The sequence below is a fragment of the Phacochoerus africanus genome, chromosome 3 (genome assembly GCF_016906955.1).
Source record: "Phacochoerus africanus isolate WHEZ1 chromosome 3, ROS_Pafr_v1, whole genome shotgun sequence".
Taxonomy (NCBI): domain Eukaryota; kingdom Metazoa; phylum Chordata; class Mammalia; order Artiodactyla; family Suidae; genus Phacochoerus; species Phacochoerus africanus.
In genome coordinates, this window is record NC_062546.1 from 161,480,898 (window position 1) to 161,493,052 (window position 12,155).

General features: G+C 40.6%; 1 protein-coding gene across 6 annotated transcripts in view; it reads left to right on the top strand.

The window, feature by feature from the left end:
• MYO1B (myosin IB) overlaps positions 1–12,155 on the top strand; it is a 190,520-nt gene that overhangs the window by 155,947 nt on the left and 22,418 nt on the right. For all 6 annotated transcript variants that reach the window (XM_047773096.1, XM_047773098.1, XM_047773100.1 and 3 more), the window contains 5 exons: positions 840–1,066; positions 3,867–4,067; positions 6,283–6,376; positions 7,927–8,076; positions 11,171–11,239. In XM_047773096.1, the coding sequence (XP_047629052.1) occupies positions 840–1,066; positions 3,867–4,067; positions 6,283–6,376; positions 7,927–8,076; positions 11,171–11,239 (741 nt within the window). The remainder of the gene's footprint in view (positions 1–839; positions 1,067–3,866; positions 4,068–6,282; positions 6,377–7,926; positions 8,077–11,170; positions 11,240–12,155) is intronic.

Sequence of the window (12,155 nt, forward strand, 5' to 3'; positions counted from 1 at the left end):
TGGGGAAGAAAAAAAAAAAAAAGCGCAAGCCATTTAGCAAAATTAATGAGTTCTTAGATTGAATTTTGAAATGATACTGGAGAAAACATCTACTTTTTTAAAAAGCATTAGTTTGCTTAATATTTGGGATAATTAGTTTTACATCGTCAACTGTATAAAGATAATATTAAAAGCAATTTGGACAATATATTAAATTTTAGAGTCCTAAAAGCTTTCTAACTGGATTTAATACCTCCTTTTTTATAAATAAAGTTGTATACTTCAAAGGGGAAAAAAAATCTAGACTATGTATTTAGTAGAAATGAAGTATGTAGTATCTAAATTACATTTAATTTCAAAATGTTGGAACTTGGTACTTCATTTTTTTCATTAGCCCAGGTTATTAAAAGATACTTTTCTGGTCAATTTCTTTGCTGGCTTAGGATCCCTTTGAAAATATAAGTGTTATCTCTATTTCCCCTGGCTCCTTTTAAACATACTAGAATTGGCACGTGTCAACTAAAAAACACAAGTAAAACCTCAAAAATATGCTTCAGCACCAAAAAAAAAAAAAAAACACAAACCCTAAAATCCTTTGGAAATGTTATGATAACATTTTTGGAGTTTATTCTTGAAAATCCTGAAGGGTAATAGAATTTATTTTGAACTCTTCTGTGATTTAGACAGATGGAATTTAAACTTGGAGGCTAATTTGGTATTAGAGTGTGACTGACGTGTTGGGGATTTTTTGATGGAGAAAGAAGATGCTGCAGCATAGATATTCTCGGGATATTTTTAGCAGTTGTTTGATGTTCTGGTGTGCAGTATGTCAGCCCCTGAGTCCCCTGTGCTGCTCGTAGGTACTGTACCAGGTGGAAGGATTTGTGGATAAGAACAATGACCTTCTCTACCGAGACCTGTCCCAAGCCATGTGGAAGGCCAGCCACGCCCTCATCAAGTCTTTGTTCCCTGAGGGGAACCCTGCCAAGATCAACCTGAAAAGGCCTCCTACAGCTGGCTCCCAGTTCAAGGCATCTGTGGCCACTCTGATGAAAAACCTCCAGACCAAGAATCCAAACTACATTAGGTATTTCTGGCACATAAAATCCTTTGACTGTTCAATTATGAATGCACTCTCAAGGAAGATCATTTTTAAGTTTACTTAAATCTGAGTGTAGCCCAGGCAGAGGATAACTAAAGTACTTACAGATCAGTGTGGTGTCTTGGGTTTGCTTAAAAAATCCTCCAAGTTCCCGTATGGCTCAGTGGGTTAGAAACCCGACTGATATCCATGAGGATGCAGGTTTGATCCCTGGCCTTGCTCAGTGGGTTAAGGATCCGGTGTTGCCGTGAGCTGTGGGTGTAGTGTGAAGACTCGGCTCTGATGTGGCATTGCTGTGGCTATGGCTGTGACCGGCATCTGCAGCTCTGATTCGACCCCTAGCCTAGGAACTTCCATATGCTGCAGGCTTGGCCCTAAAAAAAAAAAAAAAAAAAAAAAATTCCACTTCCCCTCAAATAAGGAATTTTTAAAAGGTTAGGGGTTGGGGGAAGTGTGACCGGGGATGGAAATAGATACTTAAAGGAATTTAGTTGTTGGAGCATAGGAGTTCTCACGTTCCTGGACTTGTTTTTGTTTTTTAATGGCAAGAAACAAAATGTAAAAAAATTTTTTTCTGGTAAGGGTTTTGCCTAAACTGGTTGGACTCATTTGACGTTCTTGTTATATTAATTTGGAGCATTGAAGCAAGAGAGGCTTCCTTTGCAGGTCTCGTGTTAGGAAATGTGTGCCTCTTTCTTCCCCACGAGAGTTATTGGCCTGAAGAAAGTCATGATCTCTGAAACAATTTAAATGTTTTCCAGTGAATCGAAAGAACTCCTTAAAAAGCATCCAGTCTTTTTTTTTTTTTTCCCCCTGCTTCCACGGCACCTTAGATCTCAAGATTCAGTCAAGACTAACTCTAACACTAATCCTCTAACTAGGATTAGTTTGTGATGTTTGTATTTGGGGAATTAGGTAGACAAAGGTGTGTGCCCAATGGGTCAGAGTTCATGTGGCGCATGCATACCCACACGTGTCTCCTACACTTGTCATTGAAAATTCAGTTATGAGGAAGTTAGCGTGAAGAACATTTTTATGTTTGGCTTGTTAACCACATTTTTATATTCATAACAGACGTAAATAGGTAAAATCCCCTGGTTTGACTGCAGTCAGGTTAGAACAATATGTTAGGTAAAGCTCCTAGTTTCAAAAAAATTAACCAAGAAACTTTGTGTGATGGGTTGCTTTGTTATCAGTTGAATAAGCTTTTTTTTTTTTAACCATTAAAATTCCATTGAGGTATAATTTGCATGGGATGATACGTACAAATCCTGGGTGAATGGCTCTATTATATTTTTTCACCACTGATTACGCTTTGGTAACCACCACTCAGGTCAAAACATGGACCATTCTGTCACCCCAGCAAGTTCTTTTATTCGTCTTCCCTTTTAGTAGCTTTAATGTGTCTCTAAGAACTCTTAGCTGATATACTCCAAGGTTGTCAATATGTTGTCTTTTTTTAAAATTTTTTTTAAGAATCAGATTCATTTTAAAGCCTGTATTTTTCCATATATACTTTTGCTTTTTTTTTGCCACTGTATGTTGAAGAGGGGAAAAAAAAACCTCTTTTATTTCTCATTCATTTGCCCTGATGCCTTTATTGAAAATCATTTGAATGTATGTATAGGAGTCGTACTAGTGAGTTAAATCACTAGTATGTTCCATTGATTTGTTTGTCCTTAAGCCAAAAAGTAGACATTGTTTTTATAAATATAAGAGGAAAAGCATAAAAAACACCAAGGTTAAACTAGGTAAGATTGAATTGTCCATATATTATTATGTGTATGTGCGGAATTTATTTGACAGTTGTAGCCAGGCGGACATAACCATAAATGTTGAACAATGTATTAATTAGGACACAGAGATGACTGCAAGGAGAAATAACAGGAACTTAATCAAGACTGACATTTGTTTCTCATATAACTTCTAAGTATTTGTCCTCCAGGGCTAATAGACAACTTCTTCTATATTGTGGCTCTGTAGTTTCCAGAGTTTTTCCTCTTATCTGTGTAGTCCAAGATGGCTCTCCACCATGTCACCATTCCTGCCAGCGGTTATCAGAAGAGCACGAAGGGAGAACAAGTGACCTCCTAGTATAGACATACCAGAAGTGGCAAACTTTACTTCTGCTCTGGCTAGACTTTTGATCAATGGCCACACTACTTGCAAAGGAAGTTGGGAAATGTAGTCTTTCCTTGGGCAGTAAAGTGCCCTGTTGCAAAGGAGGGAGATAGAGGGATTTAAGGAGATGGTGTTTTTAACTTTTTCATTGAGGTACGTAATATACATTCAGTACCACAGAGTACATGAATATTAATTGTACAGGTTGTTGAATTTTTACAGCAATAAGCCTGTGTAACCCCATCTAGACCAAGATGAAAAACATTTCCATCAACCCAGAAGGTTCCTTCCCTGTTGATTTCCACCCCTACCTCTCCCCAGAAGTAACAGCCATCCTGAGTTCTCACCAGGCATTAGTTTTTCTAGAACTTCATCTAGATGGAATCATAAAATATGTGCTCTTTTATGTCAAATGTCTATCCCTTAACAAAATGTCAGAGGTACTCATCCACGTCATGGAACATATTATTCTTTTTTATTGCTGTGTCTGCAGTGTATTTGAGGTTTTTGTAAAATGAGTTGAAACAATTTCAAAGGGAACGACTGGGTTTTCCGAGAATAATAAAGAATTATCTCACCATGAAGTAATTATATAATGATACTTTATAAACCACAGATTCCTAAGAGACAGCCCTTAAAACCTAAAATCTGTGTAATCCTTTAGGTGTATCAAACCGAATGATAAAAAAGCCGCACACATCTTCAACGAGGGTCTGGTGTGTCATCAGATCAGGTACCTGGGTCTTTTGGAGAATGTCCGCGTGAGGAGGGCGGGCTATGCCTTCAGGCAGGCCTACGAACCTTGCCTGGAAAGATACAAAATGCTTTGTAAACAAACATGGCCTCATTGGAAAGGACCAGCAAGGTAAGACATTCATTGATCCTATTTAATAATAAAGTTTTAAAGCATGCAGATAACCGTGGTGTTTTCTTCACATGCTATTTAGGCAGAACAGAGTTCTATGAAAAGTTGGATATAATATCTGCTTTTGGACCCTCTTCCATCAGGTTGTCATTTTGTGCTAATTCTTCCTAATTGTATATACTCTTGGTTTTCTTTAAGGTCAAGACAGGGCTTGTCAAATCCACGTTTGGAAGGTGTGTGTCCGTAGAACTTTTAAAATATGCTGTGGCAAGTTAGGAGGAGGAGAACTTGTAATCGATAAGTATATTTGTGTAGAATTATAGGAAAGTAAAGTTAGAAGCATCTTAGATCACTGCTCTCAGCCTTTTCAGTTTTTTTTATTTTTTTATTTTTTTCCCTGTGGAATTAACCCCAGAGAGTAAGTGGGTGGGCATAGAGGTCTCCTTCTTTGCCCAAGTCTATATCAGTTGAGGACTAGGTATAGGAGCAGATAGGGCTCACAGTATCAGTGTTATCATGAGAATAGCCAGAATGGAGCATAGGGCAGAACTTGGGGCCGTATGGCTTTCTGCTCATCTGCCCTGAATTGTACTCACCTGTCCAGTCCCAGACAGCGCTAGAGAGCACTGGGCCACTGCAGACCTGTCCCATGAAGCGGCCCCTGTGAGCTCTCCACAAGCAGAGAGAACTTGTATGCTGGCAGCAGGGCTGCTGCAGGAAGGAAGTCAGTCCTCACCTGGGCAGTGACCTTTCTCATGCTCTCACCAATCCCAGAAGTTGCCCCTTTTCTGCAGGCCATAGAAGCTCTCCCAGCAACAGGAGGGCCAACATGCCTGTTTTGTAGGGTTTTCATTTCACCACGCTGGTGTTGCCTCCATGTTGTCACTGGACCTGGCCTGTCACAGGAACATCAGCAGGATTAGATACTCACCCTGTATCAGAAGAAGATAAACTCTAGACATGTGGTATGGTCTCTGCTGCATAGTCAACACCCAGATAGTGTAAGGTCTGGGTACTGTTTCATTTCCCACTGCTAATTTCCAGGGTATTATGATCAACATCTACCATAATACACAGAACATATATTCACTCTGCTTGGCATCTAGTCCAACGGTTGGTGGGAAGAAGTTTAATATTAAAGACTAATGTTAAAACCAGGTCTGGGGAGATCCTGTCATAGCTCAGTGGTTAACAAACCTGACTGGTATCCATGAGGATGTGGGTTCGATCCTGGCCTTGCTCAGTGGGTTAAGGATCTGGTGTTGCCATGAGCTGTGATGTAGGTCTCAGACGCAGCACCGATCCTGCGTTGCTGTGGCTGTGGCATAGGCCGGCAGCTACAGCTCCGATTCATTTCCTAGCCTGGGAACCTCCATATGCTGCGGGTGCGGCCCTAAAAAGACAAAAAAAAAAAAGAAAGAGGAGTTCCCGTTGTGGCGCAGCGGTTAACGAATCCGACTAGGAACCATGAGGTTGCGGGTTCAGTCCCTGCCCTTGCTCAGTGGGTTAACGATCCAGCGTTGCCGTGAGCTGTGGTGTAGGCCAGTGGCTACAGCTCCGATTCAACCCCTAGCCTGGGAACCTCCATATGCCGCGGGAGTGGCCCAAGAAATAGCAACAAGAACAAGAACAACAACAACAAAAAGACAAAAAACAAAAAAAAAGAAAGAAAGAAAGAAAAAAGGTGCAGGATGGAGAGGGGGTTAGAGCCAAGTCCTGGCCTTGCCCCCACCCATAAGACCTATGTTCTTTTGCATCCCATCAGCCTGGCACTTAGTACTCTTGGTCCCTGCCCACAATCTCAGCAGCAGGAACAATGTTTAAATTGTTTTCAGGAATTAACTGAGTAGGTTCAAAATAGATCTGAGTTTCCTGCATACCCTTCTTGTGCTGGTTGGTATGTTGTTATGGGTATATGGGTATATTTGATACAAGTATTGCCTCTTCTGATGAAATCAAGAAATTGGCTTTAATACCATATTTTCTTAGAATTCATAGTTCTAAGAAAGCTTTTTTAGTGTTTACTTGATTTGGTTTAATTCGTGGGATTCAGTCTGAAAATTCTTTGATGGAAGGGTGCTTACTGAAAGAACAGTTAAACTTAGAAGTGAAGCTTTTTTTAAAATATTGCTGAGAACCTCGTATCATGATTTAGGATAAGATAACCTATTTTTATAACTCAGAAAACTTACTGTTTTTTTATTTGTTTTTATAGAGCTGGTGTGGAGGTTTTGTTTAATGAATTGGAGATTCCTGTGGAAGAATACTCCTTTGGTAGATCAAAGATATTCATTCGAAACCCAAGAACAGTATGTAATGAAAACTTTATACTCTGCATTTATGTTATGACCATGTAGGCAAGTTTTTAAAGGATGTTTAACCTCATAATATTACCCAAGATGCTACCAAGAATGCCCTGTTCTTGTGTTTTTCTGCAATGTCCAAGAGGATGGGTTAGCAAAGTGTAATGGAAGAACATGTGTATATTTTATAAAACATTAAAAACTTTGAACTGATAGATTATACAGCATTTAGGAAATCATAAAGAAACTGGTGTTACCACAATAAAACTTTGCTAATTCTTAAAAAAGTGGTAAATTCAGTCCGTATTTGTAATATCTGAATTCTACAAAATTTTAGGAAAAAATAACCCTACTCCCTAGAATATATGAAGTCACCCAAATTAAAAATGTTTTAAAGTTGGAGTTCCTGTTGTGGCTCCGTGGGTTAAGAACCGGACAAATATCCATGAGGATGCGGGTTTGATTCTTGGACTTGCTCAGTGGATTAAGGATCTGGCATTGCCACAAGCTGTGGCATAGGCTGAAGATATGGCTTGGATCTGGCGTTGCTGTGGCTCTGCAGCTGGCGACTGCAGTTCCAATTCAACCCATGGCCTGGAAACTTATATATACCGTGGATATGGCCCTAAAAAGACTATATATATATATATATATATATTTTTTTTTTTGAAGTAAAAAAGAACACTTAAAATTCTACTTAGTAATAGTAATGGAGTTCCCATCGTGGCGCAGCGGAAACGAATCCAAATAGGAATCATGAACTTTCGGGTTCGATTCCTGGCCTCACTCAGTAGGTTAAGGATCCACTGTTGCCATGAGCTGTGGTGTCGGTTGCAGACACGGCACAGATCTGGCATTGCTGTGGCTCTAACATAGGCCAGCAGCTGTAGCTCTGATTAGACTCCTAGCCTGGGAACCTCCATGTGCCACAGGTGTAACCCTGAAAAGACAAAAGACCAAAAAAAAAAAAAAATCTACTTAGTAAAGAACTCCAATGAAGCTTTTATGTAACTGAACAGACTAGCATGAAGTATAACTAACATAGTTTATTGGAAATTTGGAGAATTTGGAAGTGTTTAAATTGTTTGAGAGAAGCCTTGCCAGCACCTCCCTTCCATAATAATGTCATCCTCCTAGATGGATGTAAAGGTAAATCTATAGCTCAGCTCAGCCCTTATGATTTGTCATAAATTCGAAAATACTGCAACCTAAATTGTGTATCTTGGAGTTCCCTGGTGGCTCATCGTGTTAAGGATCCAGCATTGTCACTACACTGGGTCAGGTTGCTGCTGTGGTACCAGCTTGCTCCTTGGCCCAGGAACTTCCCTATGCCACAGGTGTGGCCAAAAAATAAGTAACTAATAAATAAATTGTATATCTTGGGTGAATTCATCTAAAGAGTTTTCTCCTGGACTACTATCCCTATTATCTGTAACTAAGTTATTTTTTTTCCCTCCGTGTGGCTCACTCCAACATCACATTTTATTTCCTGATAACTTTCATATATGTCATGAATTTTTGGTGGCTTCTTCATAAATCCATCTATTACTTCCTAGTTATTCAAGTTGGAAGACCTGAGGAAGCAGCGTCTTGAGGACCTGGCCACCCTCATTCAGAAGATTTATCGGGGGTGGAAATGTCGCACACACTTCCTCCTGATGAGAAAAAGCCAAATCGTGATCGCCGCCTGGTACAGGAGATATGCGGTGAGAGTCCCAACATTTTTGATTGGTAATAACAATGCTTATTTGCAAATATTTGTTACATACTTAACTACATAGGTAATTTTTTACATCTTTCATCCTCCCAATGGCCTCGTGAAGTGGATGCTCTTCTGATCCCTTTTTTAAAGATGTGAAAACTAAGGCATTGAGCTGTTATGTAACAGCTACTCAGTGGCAGAGACAGGGTTTGAATCCAGGACAGCTTCAGAGCTCAAGTTTAGTTTATTACGCTGTCTTCCACTGATAGAGGTGTATGTAGTGGGAAATCTGCAGCTTGAATTTGTTAGCAAATTGAAGCAGGGAATGTCATTTAACCCTTTGAGTAGGGTCAGTTTTCCAAAATAATTGGCCATTCTCCATTGATTGTAGGAGCACTGAAAGTGGCTTTAATTCCACAAAGCTAATGCCGCATTTTAGTAGAATTCTAGGTTTGGAGAAAGGGTTATGTTTCCTTTAGTCCTCAGATATCTGGCCCTTTGGGAAAAGACTCAAAAATAAAGTGTATTTACTTGGTTGATATGGAATTTCTTTTTGGAATTTTTTTTATGACTCAATTATAAGTGTTTCACTGGAGGCATAACAGGTTTGAGGGAAACCTGCAGGTTTGCCTCTAGCCGAGCGTGAATTTGGCATTGTATTCTCACAAAATGAATTTTAGTGATAAGAGCACTGCTTCCAAATGCGTTTTTGTTATATACTTTCTCACTACAGAGTCGCAAAATGAATTAAAATTGCAGTCTCTTTCAGGGTATTCTTCCTCTTTTTCAGAGGTAGAGAAGTTTTGCTTTAAGGGAGTGTATAATCAGGACATAACTTATGCTGACCTATTCTCATGTAATACATTTTAGCGATTTCATGAGTTATTGAGTTATTTAAATGAGTTATTCCAAGTTTTAGGAGTTAACGAGTTATTTAAATGATTAAAGAAAAATTGCATGATCTGTGAAAGAAAATCTTTTAAATTGCTTCTTCTAGCATAACCGACAGTACAAGTGTTAAAGTAGGACCCTATCCAGCCATGATAGATTCCTGTGTTTTCTGCAAAATCCCAGAGGACTTTGTCACCAACCTGGCTGTACATAGCAGTGTACTTAGCCTTTCTGCAGATCCTAATGCTCTGTTTTCTTTTTGCCTGAGAAAAGGAGGGCCAACAAATAGCCAGTCCTCAAGGAACCTTTTTATTATTTCTTATTTTGAGAACATTAAGAAAAACCAGGTTTGGAAGCATCCTGAAGTCATCTATCTTGAATTCTACAAATAGTTCTGAAACCTCTACTCTGGCCAAGCTCTGGGGGTTGCACAGTGAACCAGACAACCTGATTCCTGACCTCACAGAGTTTATGTCTAGAGAGGGACAATATGCATTTAAGCAAATAAATAATCAGAACAATGACAGATTGTAGTAAGTGCTAGAAAGGAAATAGAGAACTGAGATCAAGAATATGGGGAGACAGGATATAACTTTAGATGGATGGTTGAGGAGGACCTTCTGGAAGGGCCATTGCGTCAGAAGAATGAGAAGAAACAGGCAAGGAACCAAGAATAGCAGGTGTTGTTTCCACCCTCCCTCCCAATATAAGGCTTTTGTATCTCTAGACTATTTTAAATAAAAGTCACCATGTCATGCCATTAAATTGTGATGCTGAGAGTTAGAATGAAAACAATTAATAGCCCAAATTTTAGAGGACATCTTAGTTTTTGCTCTAGTGTATTTCTGCTTCAGAATTTGAACTACAGGCATACCTCAGAGACATTATGGATTTGGTTCCAGACTACTCCAATAAAGCAAATAGCACAGTGAAGCGAGTCACACAAAACCTGAAGTTGTTTTCAAGCCACGTAGGAGGTTTAAAAAGAAAGTACTGAGGTTCCAAATGGGTGTGAGAAGTGATGGTCAGATCTCGTAGGTATAGTTTGGTCCCTACAGCCTTGGAATAATCAATCACTCTGCAGAACCTTGAGGTTTTCCAGCTCCTCATTTGATTGATGAGGAAACCGAGGCCCAAAGGAGGTAGTCACTTGTCTACAGTCTCAGGATTCTCCGTGCCTTTCTCTCTGGCATCGTCTCTTGTTCTGCTGCTTGTGCGTTGATAATATCACCCTCCACTTCCTCTGAGCTTCCACAACAGGGCCCAGAGTCCTGGAGGCAGTTGTCCCCCTCAGAGGAAGGGAGCCAGGCACTCTGCCAATTTCAGAGGCAAACACAGCCTGGCTTCAGTACTTTGAAAAGCTGTGAAATTTCATCTCAGATGCCCATGCTCCAGTGACTATTCCTCACAGATATTTGAAGGGTTCACTTTTCTAGGGCTAGTGTTTCTTCAGCCTCCACTCTGACATCCTGGCTCTGGAAGTGAGAAGGGCCCCTAGGCACTGAGCTTGGGGAGCCGACGACTCCAGAGAATTCTCTCAGTGGGTCTTAACCTTCCCACCCGGAAGTAACCTCTGCTGCATCCACACCTGCCTGCCACACTCTTGTCTCTGCAGGGAGACTATTTCTATTTCCCACAGCTGGCTGGTATCCCCTGGGAGTCCTTGTGCACAAGGATGGGGTCAGGTTCACGTTACATCCTCACAGTTCTATCAAAGGGTTCTGTGCAGAGTAGGAGTTTAGTCACTTGATAGACATTTACTTCCTGAGGCAGAGTAAAAGCAGCAAACCTAAAGGGAAGTGAGGGTGTTAGAGGCTGACCCAGTGAGTAGCATGGTGAGAAATGGCACCGAGAAGAGAGAATGCTCCAAAGCAGATGCAGAACTCAGTGTGTATTCATTCCACATGTGTTATTTGGGTGTCTGTGGTGTGTCCAACCCAGCGTGATACAGGGAACAGATGTTAATAACAGTGGGTCCTGAGTCATTTAGAAATTCCTAATTATGTTTCCCATCCTTGAAGCAAACTTTGGATTAACTGTAATAATTTTGCATTGTCGGATATTTTGACTTCTGTACGTATGGGTTCCCAGAAGGAATATGGCTATCAAGAGGTCGTTGCACTAAGTGAGCAGCTCTTCTTTCCCAGTGTGTGTATGATGGGTATGTAACGGGACAACTGCTAATGTCTTCCCCTTTCATCCTACAGCAACAAAAGAGGTATCAACAGATAAAGAGCTCAGCCTTGGTAATTCAGTCTTATATCCGGGGTTGGAAGGTGAGTTTTAAAGAAGTGACCCTTATTTATGTGGGGTTTTCATAAAGGATGATGTCTTTAGGCTCAGCCTGCAGGGGAGGGCTCCTCATCTCCTGCCTGCCCTGTAAACAGTCAGATGGAAAGAATAAATATTATGGGCCGAGCTGGGGCCCTTGACCATGTCTTGGCTGCTTCCTGCTTTCTTTTCAAGAGCTTTGTTCTCTGAGCAGGAAGTCCTTGAAATAATACTGTACATGGTAATATCCTCTTGCCCACTGTTTGCAAGGGAGGCTGTAGTCCAAACGGCTAAAAGTGTTGCCTCCATACCTGTGAGTCCTGCCAGATCTTCACACCCCTAGCCCAATGCCCTCTCTAACTTCCTTGGGACCATCTTGCAGGCTGCCCTGTAATGACTGGAAGATCCTAATCTAGCTAGATCACAGGGCACCCACCACCTGGTTCCATTCGGATGGTCCTTCCAACCAAGGCTTATTGGTTCAGGGTCAGCAAACCACAAGCCAAAATCTAGCCTACTGCCTGTTTTCATACAACCTGAAAGCACAGAATGGCTTTTATATATTTAAAGCATTGGGTTTTTAAAAAAAAAAAAAAAAAATTTCATGACATGTAAAAATTACATAAAATACAGAGTTTACATAAATCAAATTTTGTTAATACCCACCCCTGCTATCTTGATCTCTCTCTTGCTCATGGCTGCTTTAGTGCTACAATGGCAGAGTTGGTAGTTTGTGGAAGAGAACACATGACTTGCAAAACGAAAAATACTTACCATCTGCCCTTCTCCAGAAACAACTTACTGCCCACTGCTCAGGGCAAAGGTACTTCAGGGCCTGTTCTGAGCACTTTCCTATTGGGTGATCTTGTGGAGTGGGCTGGATCCAGAGGGGCTTCTTCAGCCTTCTCTGGCCTGGAACCC